The sequence below is a fragment of the Spermophilus citellus genome (genome assembly GCF_964194105.1).
Source record: "Spermophilus citellus genome assembly, chromosome: 3".
Taxonomy (NCBI): domain Eukaryota; kingdom Metazoa; phylum Chordata; class Mammalia; order Rodentia; family Sciuridae; genus Spermophilus; species Spermophilus citellus.
Genome location: NC_138184.1, coordinates 51391034 through 51413198, shown reverse-complemented (window position 1 = coordinate 51413198; position 22165 = coordinate 51391034). Strand labels below are relative to the sequence as shown.

At 43.5% G+C, this 22165-nt stretch overlaps 1 protein-coding gene across 3 annotated transcripts in view; it reads left to right on the top strand.

The window, feature by feature from the left end:
* The first annotated feature begins 10746 nt into the window (after positions 1-10746).
* Positions 10747-22165, top strand: part of COLQ (collagen like tail subunit of asymmetric acetylcholinesterase) — a 60317-nt gene continuing 48898 nt past the window's right edge. The window contains exon 1 of one of the 3 annotated variants that reach the window (XM_081287208.1): positions 10747-11467. In XM_081287208.1, coding sequence (XP_081143334.1) covers positions 11362-11467 — 106 coding nt within the window. In that variant the 5' untranslated portion in view covers positions 10747-11361. The remainder of the gene's footprint in view (positions 11468-22165) is intronic. The other 2 variants (XM_081287205.1, XM_081287207.1) reach the window with 2 other exon arrangements.

The following is a 22165-nucleotide window of genomic DNA, read 5'->3' as shown; positions in this document are numbered from 1 at the left end:
TGGTCTAAAAGATACTTGTATAATTTTACTTTTTAAAAATTTATTGAGTCTTGATTTATAGCCTACTGTATGATCTGCCTTGGGGAATATTCTGTGTGCAGATGAGAAAAATTGTATTTGCTGATGGATGAAATATCTTGTAAATATCTGCTACATGTATATGCTCCATAGTATGGTTCAATTCAGATGTTTCTTTGTTGATTTTTCTGTCTGGATGACCTATCCATTGATGAAAGTGGCATGTTGAAGTCTCCAATATTATTGTATTAGAGTGTATCTCTTTAGATCTAATAGTTTTTGCTTTACATCCTTGGGTGGTCCCAAGTTGGGTGTATATATGTTTATAATTTTTATATATTCGTATATATCAATATATAATGACCTTCTCTGTCTCTTTTTACAGTTTTAGCTGCATGTAGCTACTCCTGCTGTTTTGGGATTTCCGTTTCCATATGTCTTTTCCCTGTCCTTCACTTTTAGTCTATGTATATCTCTACCAGTGAAGTAAGATTTTTGAAGGGAACATGTAGTTTGATCTTTTTTAAAAAAATCTGTTCAGCCAGTCTGTGTCTTCTGATTCGTGAATTTAATCAATTTACATTCAGAGTTATTATTGATAAGTAAGAACTTCCTCTTATCATTTTTGCTAATTCTGTTCTGTTTGATTTGTGTGTGTGTGTGTGTGTGTGTGTGTGTGTGTATAAATTTCCTCCTTATAACCTTCTCTTATTGGTTATTTTTGTGGTTTGGACATTTTCTATCATATTAAGCCTTGATTTTCTTGATTCTCTCTTTTGTGTATCTGTTCTTCCCGTGAGTTGTGCATGTTCATATATTTGGACAGTAGTTATCATCCTTTCGTTTCTAGCACAGAACTCCTTGTAGGGCTGGTTTGATGGGGAATTTTTCCCTCAGTTTTCTGCTTATCTGGGAAAGACTTTATTTCTCTTTAGTTTTGAAGGGTAGTTTAGTATTCTGGGTTGGCAGTATTTTTCTTTCATTATTTTGAATATATCATCACATTCCCTCTGGCCTGTAAGGTTTATGCTGAGAAATCTACTTAAGTCTTATAGGCCATCTTTTGTGTGTGACTTGATGCTTTTCTCTTGCTATTTATAGGATTTGCTCTTTGTCTTATAATTTTGACTACAGTATACTTGGTTAAAGTCTGTTTGGTTGATCCTTGTTGGATCTGGATACCTATATCTCTTTGAACATTTGGGAGGTTTTCATCTATTATTTTGTGAAATGGGTTTTAATGCCTTACTCCTTTTTATCACCTTCTGAAATTCCCATAATATGGTTATTTGTTCACATAAATTGTGCTTATAAATCTCATGGGCTTTCTTCATTCTTTCAAATTATTATTATTATTATTATCATTATTATTATTTGGTCTGGGTAAGTTAGTTTTCTGTCTCTTTTATTTAAAAGTGTCTAAAATAGTACATAAGTACCAACAAGTTAGGGCTATTTGAATGAATATGAATCATTTTAGTTTTCTGTGATAGTGTGACTCAACTGGAGCAAATACGGCTGAAAAAGATCCAAAAGAAAATAGAACACATTGTTTACTTATGGAGCCAACTACTGATATGAATGTAAGTGCTTTTAGTACATGTTCTTTGCCGTAATGAAACAGGGTAGAATTAAAAAGCAAAATTACTTTAGGAAGGGGTTTGCATATTAGTTGCTACCATATATCGTTGCCTTGGGCTTGTGATGTTTCTAATTCAAGTACTATTCAGACTCAAAATGATATGTAAAGGGGGTATATAAAGGAAATGTGGGCCATAGAAAAAGGGGAAAAAAGTGATATGATGTATTTTTAAGTGGGTCTCAATTCAAGCTGTTTTTGAATTTGCAAACCAAAGGGTTCCTCGTGTGCCTCAATTCTGGGAATGAATCAAGTTATAAAGAAAAATCTAAAAATAGCATCAGAGAAGATGAGAGACCACAAGAACATAGTCACAACATAGAATTCCCAGGGCAAAGTAAGTTTCTCCATATTTCCCTCTTAAACATGGTCATATAGACAAGTATGCTCCAATAATTCAATCACTTCTCATACATTCATTTTGCTGCTCACTTAATCCCTAGACCAGTGGTTCTCAAAGTGGCACCATGGACCAGCAGCAGCAGCAGCACCTGGAAACATATGAGAAATGGAAATCTCCACCCAATTCCCAAGACTTCCTGGGTCAGCACTGTAGAAATCTGTTTCAACAGGCCATCCAGGGGATCTGATGCATGATCAGATGAGACCCATCTGCTCACCCAAAGTTTCATGTGTTTTTAGTTTCAGGTATCTAATAAAGAAAGCTTGGCCCATTTTTCTCTTGTTTGGGTGTGCATGGGTACTTGGTCTCATTTCTAAAGCATAGGATGTCAGAAGGATGGAGATGTGGGTTTAGGGTATAAGTTTGTTCAGGGATAAAGTGACATTTAGTTTGGGAAAAAAGTGTGCTGAGCTCAGGCTCAAAAGAAGAAACAGGCTGCAAGTGCCCCCTGCAAGTCAAATCTAGAGGTTCAGCCTAGAGGATGCTGGGATCCTGTTGCATCAGAACCATAGAGGGGCTGGGGTTTGTAGCTCAGTGGTAGAGCGCTTACCTAGCATGTGCAAGGTTCTGGGTTCAATCCTCAGCACCACATAAAAATAAATAAATAAAAATAAATGTATTGTGTCCAACTACAACTAAAAAGATATTTTTAAAAAAAGAACCATAAAGCCTTATGAGAAGGCAGTCTCGTAAGGAAAGAGAGAGAGTTGGTATGCACAAGCTTGACTCAGAAGAGCAGGGAAAGGTGGTGGTGGTTTTGAAATGTGTCCACAAATACCTCTCTTCAGGTGGGGAAGCTTACTTCTCTGCTTCTTGAGTGTGGCCCGCATTTAGTGACTTGGCTCTAGTGATACTGTGTCACTTCCAGGAGTCGTTCATCAAAAGGCAGCATGGCATTTTCCTTGCTCTTCCTCTTTGGTCACTTGCTCTTAGGGAGCCAGATACACGCCATGGAGACTCATGAAGCCCTATGAAGAAGTCTGTGTTGCAAGGAACAGAGGTCTCTGCAGACTCTATGGCCCTACCTGTCTCTTCAAATAGCTGCAGAGATGGGACCTCAGCCTGACTCAGACGGCCCTGTCCCCTCCCTCTGCCAGTCTCTCCCCACCCACACTTGTAATAGAGCTTTCGATTAAAGTCTGTATTACATTTTAATGTGCTTTTTTTAAAAAAAAAATGGTAAGAGATTTGGAGTGTCCAATGAAATAAATGGTAAAAATCAAATGGGATGTAAGATTTTATTCAAAGGCTAAAGTTTAGGAAGAGCTTTGGATTGGCTCTTGCATTGCAGGGAAAGTCAATAGGTCAAAAATTTTGTTGCTTTGAAAGAGTACGGACATGTAAGACATGAAAGAGACAATAAGTACTGATAACCAGTTTATGAAAAATTTTTGGTTCTTAAATGAGATGTATCAACATCTCCCTTTCTCTGATTTGGGGCTAAGGTTTAAACAGGAATCATAGTTTTTGCTCCCATTTCAGGGAGTAGCCCCCAATTTTTGATTTTTTCCTGCAATGCAAGAGCCAATCCAAAGCTCTTCCTAGCTTTCCCCTTTGAATAAAATCTTATATCTCATTTGATTTTTACCATTTATTCCATTGGACATTCCAAACCTCTTACCATTTTTAGTAGCCCAAACTCTCGCATTCAGGGGGCTTTAAAAAGTCCAGCCCAGAGTGTATCAAATCTTCAATCTTTCATCCAGTTCAAATAGCAATGCATATTACTCACTGAGTTGCTTAGGACCTCACTAAATTGCTGAGGCTGGCTTTGAACTTGTGATCCTCCTGTCCTGGCCTCCCAAGTCACTGGGATTACTGGTGTGCAACGCTCTGCCCAGCTGCAGCATCTTTCATCAGCGTTCCTCACCACGCCCACCTCCACTCCAGCTGTCTATCAGCAGGTTGCCTCTGTATCCACACTTCCCACATGTAGGCCGAGAGGGGAGCCAGCCCTCCCGTACCCACTGTGTAACAGGTGCTTTCCACATGGCAATGCATTTGAATCTCATAAAACCCAAGATCCCAGGTTTGCAAATGACGAAGCAAAAGTTCAGACAGGTTTAGCAACTTGCCCATGATCCACAACCAGAAAATTAATGGACTTGAATCTGAATCTTCTGACTCTGGAGAATGTGCTTTCTCTTGCAGCTGAAACCAATGAAATTGGGTGAATTAAGCATGGCCTGTGTTGTGTTCTTCCAAAGTTTATGTTTAAGCCCTAACCTCCAGTGCTTCAGACATGATTGATTGCCACTCCCCTGTCCAAAGCCCTCTGCTGTCTTATCTCTTAGGTTGCTTTATTTATTTATTTATTTATTGGTACCAGGAATTGAACCTAGGGGTGCTTAACCACTGACCCAGAACTTTATATATATATATATTTTATTTTGAGACAATGTCTCGTTAAGTTGCTGAGGCTGGCTTTTAACTTGCAATCCTCCTGCCTCAGCCTCTCAAGCCACTGGAATTACAAACATGTACCACCACAGCTGGTTTCCATCTTAAAGTCCAAACTCCTTGCCACAATCTACAACACATGATGTGTCCCCAGCAGTTTCTTACACCCTGCTTCCCTCTCTCTCCCTCTTACTTACTCTGATCCAACCACATGCCTTTCCATTTTGCTCCTGGAACACACCAAGCTGTGAATGTCTCAGGACCTTTGAACATGAATTTCCCGTGGTTTTAGAGTGATTTCCTCCCAGATATCTGCATGGATCATTCTCTCAACTCTCTGCTCAGATGCCATCTCAGCAGGGTGGCCCTCTCTGATTCAATCTAGCTAATACTAAATTCTACTGGACTGTTCTATATGTTTCTGTCTTTCTCAAGACCCTCTTAGAATGTGTGTTGCCCAGGGCAAGGATTTCTGTGCATTCTGTTCATGCTGAATGCCAGCTCCTACATCTATCCCTGTAGCACAGTAGGAACTCAGTAAATATTTGTTGAATGAATGAATAGTGAACAAGTGAATAAAACCTCCAACCTGTCTCTTCCTTCCTGAATAATTGCTTTTCTCCTTCTATCTTTTCTCAGTTAGCCTTGTCCATTTACTTCCTGAGGACACACATGTGTGTTCTTAAAACATCACTCATATTCAGTGACTCTGTACATAAGGAAACAGATTGTCACATAAGCCATAACTGGATGGAAAAATTTTCATCCCTCTAGTGCTTAAAAAAAAAAAATCACCTTCTCCTCTTACCCCAGAGTGTGTAGATATACATTTTGGCCTTGGAGATAGCCCCTCCCCTGTGACTGAGTATTTTTAAACACTTCAAGGCCTTCAGAGTGGATTAAATACAGGATGTACAGAGGCCCCAGGTTTGCAGGACTTGTTCCACCATAGCCTGCAGGATGGGAGGACCTCCTTGTTCCGAGGATTAGGGGGCCTCTGTGGAACGCAGACCCCAAAACAGCATGGGCTGCATTGCTCTTGCATGTTCTCCTCCATCTCCTAGGTGACTGTTTTCCAAACAGTCTTAGCCAACACCTTTTCTCACAGCGGGAATCGAGCATGCATAATTATGCATGGCAAGGTCAAGGCCCTTTTCCACTTTTTGCTTTGGGGTCTTGATCAGGATCAGCCTATTGTGTGTTAGGTACAGTCAGATTCTAAGGCCTTGCCCAATGCAGCTACAAGCCCTTGATCTCCACATTTAGCTGTTCTGAGATTAAATCCAAGCTTTGAAAATTACCTTGGGTCAAAACAAATTGCTAAATCGGTCTTCCTCCCTACCCCATCCAACCTCTTCAGATTCAAGAGGAATCATGTCTCTGGAAGAACAGGAATAGTGATGGGGGGCAGGGTGTGGTCAAGATCTGTCAATCATTAGGATGTCAAAAAGGACTTCGGAATCTCCTTTGAAGCTCCATGTGATTCCATGTGATTCTCCATGGGTCAATCTTCCACCAGGAATATAGTTTCACATCTTTAGAGCTGAAAGAGCCTTTTCTTTTTTAATGTGATTACAGGTTGATTAATGTTGCAAGAAGAGCAAGTCTAGCCCTGAAGGCCTTAAAGCACAGGAGACATCTGGATTGGTTCGTCATTGGGCAGCCTGGAGGGTTCAGCTCCAATCTTGCCAGTAATCACTGTGGTTTGCCAAACAAGGGCATGAATCTCTGCCATGGTTCCCAGAAGTTCATATAAATAAGCCTTAGTGTCATATTGTAAAATGCAAATTATAATTCTCGGCCTGCTCCCTTAGTTAAATGGAAAAAAATGATAAAAAAGAATCGTCTAAACAATAAAGCCCTAAATAAGAATTATTAATCATATCACTAGAATATGTTTAGTGTACAAAACAAAGAAAAGGAAAAAAAGGGGTGTCTTAGCTTTGTATCACTATGACAAAATACCTGAGGTAAACAACTCAAAAAGAGAAAAAGTTTATATTTGGTTCAGGGTTTCAGTCCATAGTCGCTTGTCCTGATCATTTTCGGGGCTGTGGTGAAGCAGTCCAACCGGCATGGTGTTAAGTTCATGGTTGAGTAAAGCTGCTCACTTCATGGCAGCCAGGAAGCAGAAAGAGAGCAGAGGAACTGGGGTCCTAATATGTCCTTCAAGGTCACACCCTCAATGATGTAACTTCCTTCCATAAGGCCCCACTTCCTGTTTCCACCATCTCCCCATAGTGCCATAGGCTGGCAACCAAGCTTTTAACGCATGAGATTTTGGGGGACAATCCAGATCCAAACTATGACAAGGGGAAGTAAATAATTAAATAAAAGTGGGCTTGAGAATCAAATACATTCAAGGATACAAGGACAGTCAAATGAGTTTCTTTACTGCAGGGCTTCTCAGTGACTTTGCCATGCTAATACTTCTTATAAGTTTTCAAGAAGGACATAAAATAGACAGTGTTTCTCCCTGTATGGGAACTTCTATCCTCAGCACCACATAAAGACAAATAAATAAAGATATTTAAAAAAAAAACAGAGCCTCTTTTAGAATGAGTGTACCTCCCAGCACAGTTTGGAAAAATACTATATTAGATAAGACAATTGTCACTATTGTGATGGCCCTCCATATGGCTCAAGGCTAATCCAGTGCACATCTCTTCCCTGCAAGGGAAAAACTGAGCCCCTGGCCTTGTAGATGTAAATGCAGGCTGAATATTGGGATGACTTTGATTTTCTCTTGACTTATTAGTTATTCTGACTCTGACTGAATTGTTATTTGCATTGTGAGGCTCCATCAATTCTATCTTTGATGTGAGAGTTGCCAGGGTACAGGGGAATGTGGGAAGTACCTTTCCTGGGCCTTCTCAGCTACCCAGTCTCATCTTCTGCCTGTTGCTGCTCTTATGTTTAGCGCTCACATTTAGGTCTATGATCTAGTTTTAACTAATTGTTATTTGTGAGGCAAGGTAAGTATCTGGTAGTCCAATTTTTTCAACACCATGTGTTGCAAAGACTATCATGTTCTTTCTAATGACTGCATAATACTTCATTGAATGAATGGCCCATGATTTATTCCACCAGTGTCTTATTAATAGACAGGCTCTTATATACAGAGTTGTGAAAACTTGTGCTGTAAATAGGTAATAATGAGTGTAATGTATTCCACTATTGTCATGTATGTTAAAAAAAAAAAGAACCCTCCCTCCAAAAAAAAAAAAAAATAGAAAGGCTCTTTCCAATGCACATTCTTATACCTAAACCCCTGGGCAATTTAATGAGGATTTCTGTGGAATTTCTGGATTCAATGGTAAGTTCATTTTAAGTTTAATGAAACCAAGGAGTTGTCCTCCAGCATTACACTCTCATCTAAAAAGTCTGAGAGGGAAGGCTCTGACTTTGATTGGCTTATGGGTGTGAGCCTTTCTCAAATATTAGATAATTTTCTTCTGGACAAATCTAATAGCCTGTATTATTAGATTCTGAAAGAGTCAGAGCCTTTCCAGGAGGGTTTGGAGAAAGATGATCATTTCTGCCTTGGTCAGTTAGGGTAACCTCATAAGACAAAGGCTCACAAAATATATGGGGAAATGGAAATTTACTAAGAATTGTTTAGTAAATATTGGGAGCTCATAAGCATCTCTATACTGGGGCCTGCCCTAAGTATACCCAGTGGTCACTTTACATCAGCAGTGACTTGCTCCCCAGCAGCCTGAATGTGTCATTTAGCCACCCTGTAGGTAGGTCCTAATTCAAGATGGTGGTCCACATAACCTCTGACTCGCTCACCAAGTTTACCAAAGCCTTTCCTTGTACTAGGCCCAGACCAGCATCTGTGCATGCAAAGACACAAAGGGTGCTGGGAAAATGCAAATTGTACAGTGTAGCTGGAACTTCACTTTCTCTTCTTTTCTCTTCATCACAGTGCTGTGATTTGACCAAATTAATTGACATCATTGAAAATCTGTTAGGTGACAAGGACTCTTGCCCTGGGGTAGTCAGTCTATGTCTTCTGATTGGTAAATTTAACCTATTTACATTCAGATTTATTATTGATAACTACCAGCTTCCTCCTGCCATTTTTGCTAATTCTGTTCTGCTTGATTTGCACACAGTGGAGGGACAGTCCCTCTCCTCAGGGATGTTAACACAGGCCAAACAGCAAGGTGGCTTAGAAGCAGTTCAAAATGAATAGGCACAGGTGTCACACAGGTGGAACATACTGTGCTAATTTGTGCCAAGTGCACAGTCAGGGGCAAATGCCCTGTTAAAATGATGAACCCAGCCTAATTCCATCTTAAGATTGGGAGCCATCTCATCACAAAGTCATAAAAAGTTAATTTCTGTTTTACTTTAAATTACTGCTATTTCTAAACTTGTTTGGAATTCCTGCCTGTGCCTTGAATTCACCCATGCCTGGCTTTCCCTGACCAGATAACAACCCTCTCTGAGACCTCAGCAGTGCCTCATAAATTCTGATGTTGGGATATAAATTTACTCCCTGCCTTGAAATATTATGCCATTTAGATCATTAACCTACTATCTGCCTTTGTATTATGCTTGTCAAAATCCTGTTATCTGTAAGTTCTTAAGACACCTCCCTTTGCAATTTTTTTGTGCTATAAAATCTCATTCTTGGAGAGTTGGGGGGCTGGTCTCTAGTCCATATTAGGGGAGACAATTGCTGATCAGTTCTCTTTGTGAACACAAATACGAGCTTGCTTTAATTCAATTTAAAATTGGAGTTGGTGATCTTTTCTTTGGGTCAGGGTTCAACAGAGAGAAGGGAGAAATCCTGCTGGCTTCACAGAGGAGAGTCTGGGTGATAAAAGCCTGGGTTCAGAAAACAGGTGACTATATTAGTTGTTTCTTCTTCAGCCACGAAATTCCCACCACTGGAGCTGCTGGATCCAAGAGTCAATAGGAAAAAGCCGAGATATCTTGGTTGGGCTTGGCCAATAATCACAGCTCCTTCTGGGAAAAATTTGGGGAGCAGCTAAATAGAATACCCCCTCTTTAAGCTGTCCTGTACATTTTGAATGTAGCCTGAGTATATTCTTCATGCTTTTGTTATCAACTGTCTATCAGTCAGCTTTTGTTACATAACAAATCACCCTAAGACAGAGGTTTTGAATAGTAGCCGTTTTATTTACTCATGATTCTGTAATCTGGGCTCTTATCTGAGCAGTTCTTCAGCTAGTGTCTTCTTGGGTCACTCCTGTGGCTGACATCATCTGAATGGGGATTGATGATCCCAAATAGCCTCACTCACACGTCTAGTGCCTCCTCTGGGATGGGCAGACACAGCCCAGGGCTGGCTGCTTCCCCTCCAGGCAGTCTCTCCAATAGTCCAGAGATTTAAAAAATGGCAGCTGGTTTCCAAGAAAAGGCAAAAGCAGAAACTTCCAGGTCTTTTAAGACATGGGCATAGAAATAGCTCACCATCGCTTTGGCCACACAATATTGATCAAAACAAATAAGTCACTAAGGCTGGCCCAGATTTGAGGTGGCTGGGGAGTATACTCCACTTTTTGATGGGAAGAGAGACATGCACATATGGGGATGTGAGGGATCGGGGTGGCCTTCTTTGCACCCCACCAACCATAGCTCCTTGGATTTAATTTATGGTGTCTGGAGATAAAGTTCCTAATTCGTGTATGATTCATCCCATTTTATGTCATGTAACCTTTCCAACAAACCTATAAAGTCTTCATTTTTTGGATGAGTAAACTGAGAACAAACTGTCCAATGCCATTTCTCCCCTATTTGTCTAATGCCATTTCTCCCCCATTTGTCCAATGCCACTCAGTGCTGAGTCTAGAGCCCAAGTCTATGCTAAAGCCTTAGAGTATGACTTATACTCTGCCTGAACCTAACTCCACCTTCCCCAGGATGAAGATCAATGCTTTCTCTCAAGGATGCTCACCCAATGTCCAGCCATTCCCAAACTGATTCTGAATTAACTCTTAAGAGGCAAGAGGCATAAACTGTATAAATTAAAGCAAAACAAACAACTCTGTGGATTATTTTAATTATTTCAGTACTGTGAAGGATCTCTGTGACAGGCTCTATAAACTTATAAAAGATCTTCATTTAAGAAGGATTGCAAAATTATTTATTTAAAGAATTTTGTCTAACCAAGATAAAGTTAGTGTTGCTGTTTCTCCAAGTGTGGTTGGATTTTTCACTTTCCTCTCCATTTCCTGTTTTCATTTACTTTGCTTTGCTTGGTATTTAAAGTGTGCAGCTCTTGGAGAGAGAGAGACTTTTTCATAGGGAAAACTATTTACAAACATAAACTCCTCTCCTTTTTATTGGATGATGAAAAAACAAAAAACAAACCTGAGGTCAACTTTCCATTTTGTCACCCAGTGGGTAAAACTGTCACAAACTGACAGCAGAGGGGTTGTCCCCAGGAAGTTCAAGTTCGAGTCAGGAGAACTGATCCTCTGTTACCACGGTTCGCCTTCATTCCAGGCGGGTAGACCATGGTGGATAATGAATTAGGGACTCCTGTCTAGTGAACATTCGAGACCTGTTTTGCCTTTTTATCACCTCTTCAAGAGTCACTGACTTCAGTATCCAAAAAAGAAGATTCTGACATCTTAATGTTAATGGGGGCAAATTTGATCCAGGGCTTGAGATAAATATAACTCTGTGTAGTACGGAGAAGGTTGAATGGGAAATGGTTGGCATTCTTTCTTGGTAAAGGCATGGGAAAGGAGGGGTCTGGAAGAGAGAGAGAGAGAGAGAGAGAGAGAGAGAGAGAGAAGGAAGGAGGGGGAGAGAGAGAGAGGGAGGGAGAGAGTGAGCCAGCCTTGAGGCAGAGCAGAGATAAGCAGGCTCCTGCAGCAACCCTGTCTTGCTAACTTGACACTTGCCAGACCTGGCCAGCATGGTTGTCCTGAATCCAATGGCTTTGGGAATTTATCTTCAGCTTTTCTTCCGCTCGATCTTGTCTCAGCCGACTTTCATCAATAGCGTCCTCCCGATCTCAGCAGGTAAATGATGCCCAGCATTCTCCTCTGGGCAGGGGGAGGAAGGAAGATCGTTTTGCAAGGTGTCCTGGTATTTCTGCCATTCTACTCTTGGTGGAGGGAGGTTGGGAGGGAGATGGACACCCCAGCCGCTTCTTGTCACCCGAGCTTGTCTGGGAAGCCCCTTCTGTTCTTGTTCCTAGGGCTCCTACTTAGCTGCTCAAAACCAGAGACTTTTTAAAAAAAATTGCCTTGGCCTCCCCCACCTCTTCTCCCTCATTTGCTGCATGATTTCATTTTGGTCAGGAATCTCGGGGGGAACTTAAGAGACCAGGAGGTGCAAGTGAGAGAAAAGTGAGTCCCCGCTGTTTCTATAAATACCTCTCTGACCTGCTCTGAAAGGGGCTTGGCTTAAGGGGGTATTGCAGAATAAACAGGAATCCGTCCAAGCCTTGGCAGCAACAGTGGCCAGGACAATCCTACTGAAGGGACAGGGAATCCAGTCAATCCTCCTGGAGCCCAGGGGCCCCTTGCAGCCTCAGGACTGGGTTTTCTATTTCTTCATTCCGGTCTGTATCCTGTTGTGCTTTCTTCCTGGGTGGAACTTCCCTTCAGCCTCAGATAAGGCATGTAGGGGTCCTGGGAGAAGGAGGCTTGGCAGAGAAAAGTGGAGAGATCCAGAGAGACGCAGGGCTTAGAGCTGGATATATCTGCTGAGTGCAGGGCTGAGAGATTTGGGGAAGGGGCTTGGTCTGCCAACCAGGCAATCTTTCCGAGGGCACCAGGCATTGACCTTGTCCTGCCTGACCCAGGGGCAGGGGAAGTATTGGGTTACTGATGTGTCCTCTTGAAACCTTTCTGAGGAAACTCAAATGTCTCTGGAAGGCATGAGGGAGCCAGGCAGACCCCAGGCCTTGCTAGCCATCCCCTCAGAGTCCCCACCAGCTGTCCCTGGCTCTCCCCATCCAAAAGCATCAGACAAGCCCTTCAATGGAGTCTCTTAAGTACGTCCACGGAGGCTGAAGTTTCACTGTCTTTGCCTGTAGAACACCGGGAGGGCCAGGAATGCCGGCTTCTCACCAGGGCCTAGCTCTACACCCAGTCCCAGCCACTCACTGCCCATTCATAAAAACAGCTCAGCAAGTGGAGCTGCCAATGACTCTAAGTCCTAGGGGTGACTCAGCCGGGTATGAGACTAATTATAAAAGTGTGAGGAACAGAAGAAGGGGAAAGGGGGGATCTGTGGAGAACACTGGAGGTGGGGCTAGGCAGGAAAGGTGGGTGATTGTGTCATTGTGACCATATGTCAACACACCCCTTGCAGATTCAAATTGAGAGCACCAAGCTTCTTCTGGGTCCGGTGGGTCCTTATTCTCTTATTCAAAGAGGAGCTTTGATAGTTAATTTGGTCCAATTCAATGGTACCTCTTCATTTTGTTCGGGTTAGAGTTTCCCTTGAAAATCTGCCAAGGATTTGAGGCTTAGGAGTTAAGGAACTCAAGTTTCTGGTTTCAATCCTGCCTCTGATGGGCTCTCTGACTTCTGAGAGAGTTGGTGATGAACTATAAGCATTGTGTGGGCAGGGACCCTAACTATCTTGTGCAGTGTCATTGGTTCCCAGGTTCAGAACAGTGACTGACACATAGTGCTCAAAAAAATATTTAATGTATGAATAAATAAAAAACTTTTCTTGGGGCTGGGGATAGAGCTCAGTTGGTAGAGTGCTTGCTTCGTATTCGCAAGGCCCTGGGTTCAATCCCCAGCACACACATACACACACACACAAAAAAAAAACCCTCTCACTGGATGTGGTACACACCTGTAATCCCCATGATTTAGGAGGCTGAGGCAGGAGGATCACAAGTTTGAGACCAACCTCAACTTAATGTGGTTTTATTTAAAAATAAAAAAATAAAATGAGCTGGGAATGTAGTTCAGAGATAGAAAAATCCTGCCTTCCCACACCTCTCCAAACAAAAGGCAGATAAGTATCTTAGAATGATTTCTATTGAACATGGCAACTATTAAAAATATCAGGAGCCCTAAATTTACAGTATATCTTAACCATTTACTGGGTCATAAATGAATCCCAGCAGCTTAGGAGGCTGAGGCGGGAGGATTGCAAGTTCAAGGCCAGTCTTAGCAATTTAGTGAGGCCCTAAGCAACTTAGTGAGACCCTATCTCAAAATAAGAAAGAAAAAGGGCTGTGGATGTGGCTCAGTGCCTAAACACCCCTGGGGTCAATCTCTAGTACCCAAAACAAAAAACAAAATTACCCACACACAATCATTGTTTATGAAAGTTCATGTGTTTGTGGATCAACTAAGGGTTTGCTGACCTAGCTCAGGCTTGGCTGGGCCTGGCTGGGCTCATTCCTGGTCTGTAGATTGATTGGGCTCCAATCTCCACTCACAGATGTGGCTCAGTCATCGTAGATTCTGGAATGTGAAGGCACAGACCCAAGGATAATAATAGTCACAGAAAGGCAGGCCTTCTACACAGTTCAAGGTATACAATTCTCATAGCACCCCTGGGATGGATGCGGCATCACTCACACTTTTTAGATGAGAAAACAGAGGCTCAGAGAGGTTAAGTAATCTGCCCCGAGTCACAGAACTGATGAGATAGAGACTGGCATCCTGTCTTCTGCCTTTAAGTCCAAGACTTTTATCAATATAGACCAAATCCATTTAAGGCCTTGGATCAGTAGTGATACAGGCATTTAAGGCCTAGCAGATTACCCGCCTAGCCCCTAGAAATACTCCTCTGAATTCTCTATTCTCCTACTACCTTCTCTCTGGGATATCAATGTCCAAAGTTCTAGCCAAAAAGTGGATATTGCATTATACCAAAGTATATATGACTCGAGAGGGTACTGGTTTATCTCTTTTTTGGTGATATTTCTTTTTAATAGGGATGTTTTAGTGAGATGCATTTAAACCATGGTGTTGGGTGGGCACAGGGACCTCCCCAGGGCAACCTCACTTCACAAACCTTCTCTCAGGCACTGTGACCCAACCTACCTGATGCCCACACATGGCTTCCCTTTTCCAATACAGGGTTTCCCAGGCAGGCAGGAACTCTCCAGGTGATGTTTGGGTCCAGGTCTCAGATAGTGAGAAGACCCAAGTCCAGCCCTGATGAGTGAGATCATGTGGCAGGCTGTGATTTCTGTCTGGGAACTGGAATCTTGTGATGTGGCTGGGATGTGACCAGAGCAGCTGTCCTGTGGCCTATATGGCCTAATGTCCAGCTCTCCCCGCCACATACTCTCCTGCCGGGAAGCCAGCCAGGTCATCACTTGGGAACCATCCATGTTCTTGGCACTAGCTTAGGAGCCATTTATTTGTGTCTGACACTGATCAGCTATTGTTTAATGTCCCGTAATGCACTCGCCAGCCATCTCCTCCGATTTAGCTCCCCATTTCCTCTGGATAATAAAATCAGAGAGGGCTCTTAAATTAGAGGACTCTCTAGGGGTCCCAGGCGTCCCGCCTCATCTCATCCCAAAGCTCTGCATAAAGCGATGGCCTCCCTCCAGCTCAGACACAGAGAGAGGTGGTGTGAGAGATGGAGGGGGCATCCCCCAGTCACCCTGTGGGCAGCCGCCCCATGTCCCGCCTGCTTTTTTCAGATCCTGGAGCATACAAACACAGATCAGAAAGCCCATCTGGCTTTGAGGAGACAGCCAGTAAGCTGGGGTCTTGTCTTCTTTAAATACAGCTCACAGTCACAAGGACTACCTGTGTTGCTCTTCTGGCTGGTACCAGTGAAACCCCCAATTCCTCGTTTCACAAAAGCTTTTATCGCTTGCAGTTGTATCTGCTCTTCACAGCAGCCCCTACCTTGAGGGGTCCTGGGTTCTAATCCTGACTCTCTTGGTTATGCTCTATGCAGTGGTGGGGAGGCCACCTCATGGCAGTGAACCCCAAGTTCCTCATCTGTTCAATGGCTCTGATAGCCTCTGCCTGTCAGGAGAGCTCTGAGGATTCATCAAGCAACTAAGATTTTAATGAGTGCCAACTATGTGCCTGGAAGTGGGCTGTAGCTGTGTCCAGGTTGGCCTGCTGGTGACAGCCTTCACCCCTAGCCCTAAATGTACAGGAAAGGAGGAAGAGGAGGAGATATTTTTTTAAAATTGCCTTAATTGCTCACATTTAAGAGATGAATGATTTAACATTTTGGGAAAAAAATGTATTTCTGATATGCTAAGCCATGTGCGGTGGTGCACACCTGTCAGCCCAGCTCCCCCAGAAGGCTAAGGTAGAAGAATTGCAAGATTGAGGCCAGCCCAGGCAATTTATCAAGGTCCTGTCTCAAAATAAAGTAGAAAGGGCTGAGGATGTAGCCCCATGGCAGAGGACTGACCTAGCCTGCATGAAGCCCTGGATTCTACCCTGCAAAGGAATCTTCTGTAACTTCTGGTACTCAGAAGTGAAATGGGGCTAATCCTAATTTTATTACTAGAGCTAGGGGAAAATAAAAAATTTTTTAAAAATCTTACTTTTTGAAAATCAGACAGTCTGGCTGGGCTGGCCACACTTTCTGGCTATGGTGACCCTCTTTGGAATATAATGGTTAGTGGTGACTTGGCTCCAGCTGGCAATTTGCTACCACGCCCTCTTGTCCTATGCCACTTTCTTAATTATGGTCTACCTATTTGGACCCTCTAGGCATGTGACTCTTTGGCCCCTAAGGCCAGGGACCCTGCTGGTGTGGCCTATGCTCCAAATTTCTGCACAGCTCAGCCTGGAAGTCAACATCCTTGATCGGTGATTCTCATACTACTGCACGGGTTCTCAGTCCTGGCTAGGAATCACTTTGAGGTGCTTTCCAAAGGCTCAGCTTCCAAGCTGAACAGACTGAGAGCTGAATCATGTGGGATCAGGCATCTGTAGTAAAAGTCCTCCAGGTGATTCAAAGATCCAGCCAGGGTTAACCACTGAACTACAGGCAGCATTGGCATCCCCTGGAGGGCTCATTAAAATGGAGACCACAGCAACCCACCCCTGGGAGATTCTGATTCAGCAGGAAATAGGGCCCAAGAGTCTGCACTTCTAACAAGCTTTGAGAACCCCTGCCCTCTCACACCCTACTCTATTAGTTTCTCATGGCTGCTGTAAGAAATCACTTCAAACGGTGGCTTAAAACAACACACCTCTGTTCTCTTCAGCTCTGGAAGTTGGAAGTCTGAAACCTGTTTCACTCTATAGAAATAGGGTATTAGTGAGGCCCAGCTGCCTCCCAAGTCTCTAGGGGAGAATCTGTTTCTGTGCGTTTCCTAGCTCTAGAGCTGCATTTCTTGCCTTCTCTGGTTGCCCCCTTTCTCTTCAAGCCATCAGTGTAGCATCTTGTCTGAGGGGCAGGGGGGTCACTTGCCTTCTTTATCAATCTCCCTTGCTTTTTTTGGGGGGGGTGAGGGGCAGTACAGGGAGCAGTGCTGGGGATTGAACCCAGGGCTTCATGCGTGCTAGGCAAACACTCTACCCCTGAGCCACCTCCAAGCTCCTAAACTTGTTTATATCATCATGTCTACAATGTTCCCTTTTCCATATGGGGTAACATTTACAGGTTCCAGGGATTCGGATCTGGAGACCTATGGGGGCCATCATTCAGCCTCCCACAGTGATCTCTTCCAGCAGGTAAACCGACCCACTTGTGTTTTGCTGAAGTGACATCAGAATCAAAGGTGCAGGCATAAGGACTGCTTTCATTTGGGTTCTTCCCAGAAGCAGACCCTGAGACAAAAATTTGGATGCAAGTAGTTTATTTGGGAGGTGACCCCAGTAAGGCAGAGCCGAGAGTAGTCAGGCAGAGCCGAGAAGGCAGACATAGGGTGTGTTCATGAGCAGGTTACGGCTCTGGGCTCCACTCTCCTGGGGACAGGGAGCTGGAATATTTATCCACCAACTCCTGTTGACGCCAACTACTCTGTTCTTCCTGCTTGACCCAAATGACTTCCCATAGAAGTTCTAGTCTCAGGTGCCTGTGGCAGGAGGTTGGATACTGAGGGACATCAGTGAAGTGACAGCATCAGCTCTAGATCCTTTAAAAGACAGCTGTGGTCCTACCAACCCCTCTGGCAATAGCAATTACAGCTCAACATCCCTTCCCTGAAGAATTTGGGGTTCAGTTGACATACAATACTAAACCACAAACAATACTAAACCTACGTTTCTTTTTGCCTATTATTTCTAATTTTCACAAGAATGTCATAAAGTAGCCATTAGTATCTCCATTTTATCAAAGAGGAAAATAACAATGAGAGAGGTACAGTCACTTGCCTGAAGTCACACAGGGTCAGGGTTGAAATTCCAAATCAGGGCTTTTGGATCCCCAAATCAATGCAGATTCAGAACCGAAGAGTGTGGCTAAGGGTATGGCTTCTGGCATCACCCTGTCTGTGTTTAAATCTTGTGTCTCCCTTAGCTTTATGACCTTGGGCAAACTTCCCACCCCGTGCCTCAGGTTCCTCATCTATGAAATGGGGCTGAAAGTAGGAGTTAATTCAAAAAGAAGTGGTTAGAATCAAGTGAGTTAGTTACAGACATCAAATACTTTCAGTAGTGTTTGATGTACGTGTGACACCATTGCACATTCTCTGACGTTATTTCCAAAATCTCGCTTCATTTCTACACATGCCAAGAGGCCACGATTTCCTGCACAATTCATTGCATCAAAAGGCAAAAAACCTCAAAGACAACCTAAATAACCTTTTGCTTAAAATATCCAGGGAATTAAAGCAAAAGGAAGAGACCCTGCTTTGGGCCACTTTGCATTTGTAAACCAGTCCCTCAGGAACGAGCTGCCTGGGGAAGGAGGTTGTCCTAGTGGTGACCGGCTTCCCCAGATGACTTTAAAAATACACCTGGCCCTCTTCCATTTTGCAGCTCCATTCAAGTCCTCGCTTACCTCTCCATGGCAACCAACAGAAACACTGGGCGACGCGTGTATGGGAGCTGGTGACAGCTGAAGAAGTCTGTGACTGCTGCAGTCTTGCATGGTCAATCAGCTGGGGGGAGGGGGTGACTTCAAAAAAGAGGGAGGGAAAGAAGGAAGCCTTAATGAGAGTAACACAGGGTTCTACTCTACACTCTCATCCTGTGCTGCCCACCTATCTTCTTGGTATCCTTCTGAGAAGTTTGGAGAAAGTTCCAGAAGCTTCTCTACTGCAGAACCTTCTCCTTGGCATGGGACTTCTTGGGGGCAAAAGGGGATAGGGTAATAATGGCCACCCTTCCTGGCCACCTGGGGTTCTTCTTCCTTTACTGTGACCCAAGGTTCATTCATTGTTCACACTCATTCTCTATAAGGGGCCTCTGGCATGAGTCATTGTCATGGAAGGTTGAAAGTGGACATCCCCTTTGTATCCAAACAGGACCAACTCCATTTCTAAGACCTTCACTGGGGTGGACCTCCTGGTTACCCTCAGAAAGCTTCCAAATTCCTGATAGTCACACAGAAACCAAGTTCTCAAACCACTGAGTCTAGTGTTCTGGATTCAGGGAGCCTGCAGAAAAGAACACCCTTCTTCCCTCCTATCTGACTTTCTGGGAGCTGCATTGGATAAAGTCACATTAGGGAAAGTTAACAGTGGGAGAGACACAGGTCCTCCAGGTCTGTAGGTCATCAGGGCCCCATGAGAGTTCCCTTACTGCCCGTGTCCTCCCACAGAAAGTCAGCAGTGGAAGCCCAAGATGGCTTCAAGAAGCCAGACCTGGCGGCACACATCTGTTCTCTCAGCACCAGGGAGGCTGAGGCAGGAGGATCACAAGTTCAAGATTAGCTTTGGCAACTTCTCAAGATCCTGTCTCAAAATAATCCTTGGGGATGTGGCTTAATAATAGAGCACTCCTGGGGTTCAATTCTCAGTACCCACCCCCGCCCCCAAGAAAAGATGTCTTTAAAACTTGTGTGGGCCCTAGAAATGTTTTTTTTGCAGAGTATCTGAGGCAAATGGTTTCTTACCTACACACAAACTCCAATTATCTGAATCAAATCACCCTGGCCCTCACTCCCTTGCAGATTGGCCCTGAATGCAACAGTACCTCCACCAGGCAGGCCTAGGGGGTCACCTCTGGGGTGATGTCTTGCCAAGGTCCTTTTGCTCATGTCCAGTGTGGGGACATTTAGTCAGTGACTGGGTTTGGCAATTTGCCTGTATACTAAAGTTCTTAGTGAGATTCGGGCTAAGACACTGAGACGAAATTCAGACACATGTATGGTGTTGGACAACCATTTGCTCTTTTTAGGGTATCCAGTTTCCTCATCTATAAAATAAAAGTGTGGACCAAATTGCAAAGATCCCTTAGCCTCAGACCTTCTCTGACTTTGTGGCTGCCAGACTATTTGCTAATTCACAGACTTAGCATCCACACATTAAAAAGGGGTCTTGGCTTATGTTTTTCTTCTGAGCATTGGCTGAGAACCCTGGTATGTGAATTAAAGTCAAGGGACAGGTCTGGATTTGACTGACAGCTCCATGACCCACAAGCTAAGGGATCTTGGCCCAGTGGTCTATAATTTCTCAACTCCCCAGTTTCCACATCCGTAAAATGGGGAGAGTCAGAAATCTTCATTTTAGATGGCAATGAGGATAAAATGAGCTTTGCACTGTGCTTAGTATTTAGTTATCTCTCAGTCACAGGTTGCAACAATTATTCCAAATGGTGGAGAAAGAACTGGAATCATGGCCTCTTGCCTTCTCCTGGGCTGTTTTCATTGCCACATTTTGGAGTCTCCATCCAAAGGCTGAGTCTGAGTCAGAGATATCACAGCACCTAGGCCCTGGAACTGCAGGTCTAGATTCAGAAGCCCAGCTCCCCAGGACCTTGGATGACAGCCTTAGTTCCCTCACCTGGAATAGGGGGACATAAAAATATAATTCATAGGGTCATTGTAAGGATCAAAGGAAAGAGCACGGATAGAGTCTAGCCCTGGGCATGGTAGAGGGTGTACTCAGGAGTCATAATGGTACCTCTAGGGCAATGTTGGATTTTGAAGACAAGGGACCCACAGCTCACACCCAAGGACAACATCTTAGGCATACGGAGCTCCTAGCAGAATGACTGCTGATGGGCAGGTCCACTCGCAGGGCTGTTCCATGGCTGTAAAGGAGAAAGCCTCTCGCTGCCCCCATCAAGGGTGATCTGACTAGGACACCCCTCCTCAGCACATGCCCAGCCCTTTTTTAATTTTTTATTTAGAGACAGGGTCTTGCTAAGTTGCTTAGGGCCTTGCTAACTCCAACATCTGTTTGTGACAATAAAATCATGCAATGACTGATTCATTCAAAGTGAACTGTACGAGTAGTTCACTTGTATAGTTGAGCTTTCAGGAGAGCAGACCAATGACAGAAACAACCCATCTGCCTGCAAGTTGTGACTCTACCATTCACCTGGACACTTCTTTGAGAACAGGGACAGCTCTGGACTTGACTGACAGCTCCCTGACCCACAAGCTAAGGGATCTTGACCCAGTGGTCTATAATTTCTGTTTACTTATCTGTTAAATGGATAAAATATCAACAACTCTGGGCTGTTGTAGGGCAATGCTTAACCTTTAGTTAAGGAGTGCTATGGTAGCTGATGTGTGTGGGTTATCTAAAGGTGGTTTAAAGATTTTTTATTTAGAAAACAAGCAAACTTACATTTCATGCCAGAATGAATTACAAATGAATTAAGATTTAACTCTAAAATATGAACTATAAAATTAGTGGGTGTTTTAGTCAGTTTGTTCACTGCTGTGACTAAAAGACTTGACCAGAACAATTGTAGTGGAAGAAAATTTATTTGAGGGCTCACGGTTTCAGAGGTCTCAGACTATAGACAGCTGGCTCTACTCTCCGGGGCTCGAGTTGAGGCATAATCATGATGGAAGAGTGTGGTGGAGGGAAACAGCTCACTTGATGATCGGAGAGAGAGACACTCCATTCTCCAAACACAACTATTCAACTGTATAAAAAAAATCCTCTCTGAGAAAGAGAGGAGAAATATCATACCTACCTATTTGCTTGCATATAGAAATATACATAGGAAATGAAGTAATGGGCTGATAATAAGTCACTGGAGCTGATAGGCTGGGGGGAGAAGGGTGAGAGAGATTGTTCATATTTACCCACTTATACTTTTTGAATTTTGAACCAGATACATGCATTTACAATTCTAAACATGTAAATGAATACCACATGTGCAATCAAAGTGCTGTCTCTCATCTAAAGCACAAAATAAGATTGTTCTGTTTTTAAAAGTCTTTTAGAGCCAGGCGTGGAGGCTGAGGCAGCAGGATCACAAGTTCAAAGCCAACCTCAGCAACTCAGTGGGGTTCCAACCAACTTAGAGAGACGCTTTCTCAAAATCAAAAATATAATTTTTATATTTTGGGGGTTGTGGCTCAGTGGTTAAGTGCCTTTGGTTTCAATTCCTGGTACAAAAAAAGGAAGGAAGGAAGGAGGGAGGGAGGAAGAAAAGTTTGTTAGATCCAAAACAGCCAGGAGTTTTGAGATCTTGGAGAATTTCCAGAATGGTAGAATCACACAATTATAGTGCTATGAAGTTTCATCTTGCCATTTTGTTCCATTGAGAAATTCTATTGATCAATTAAATCCAAAGGAGCCAGCCTCAGATTCCCCAAATTCTGGGATCTAGAGGTTCAAGTGACTCAGTGAGATGCCAGTCCGTGTGTGTGGGCAGCCAGCGGGCTCCCTGGAACCCAGCTTCCCT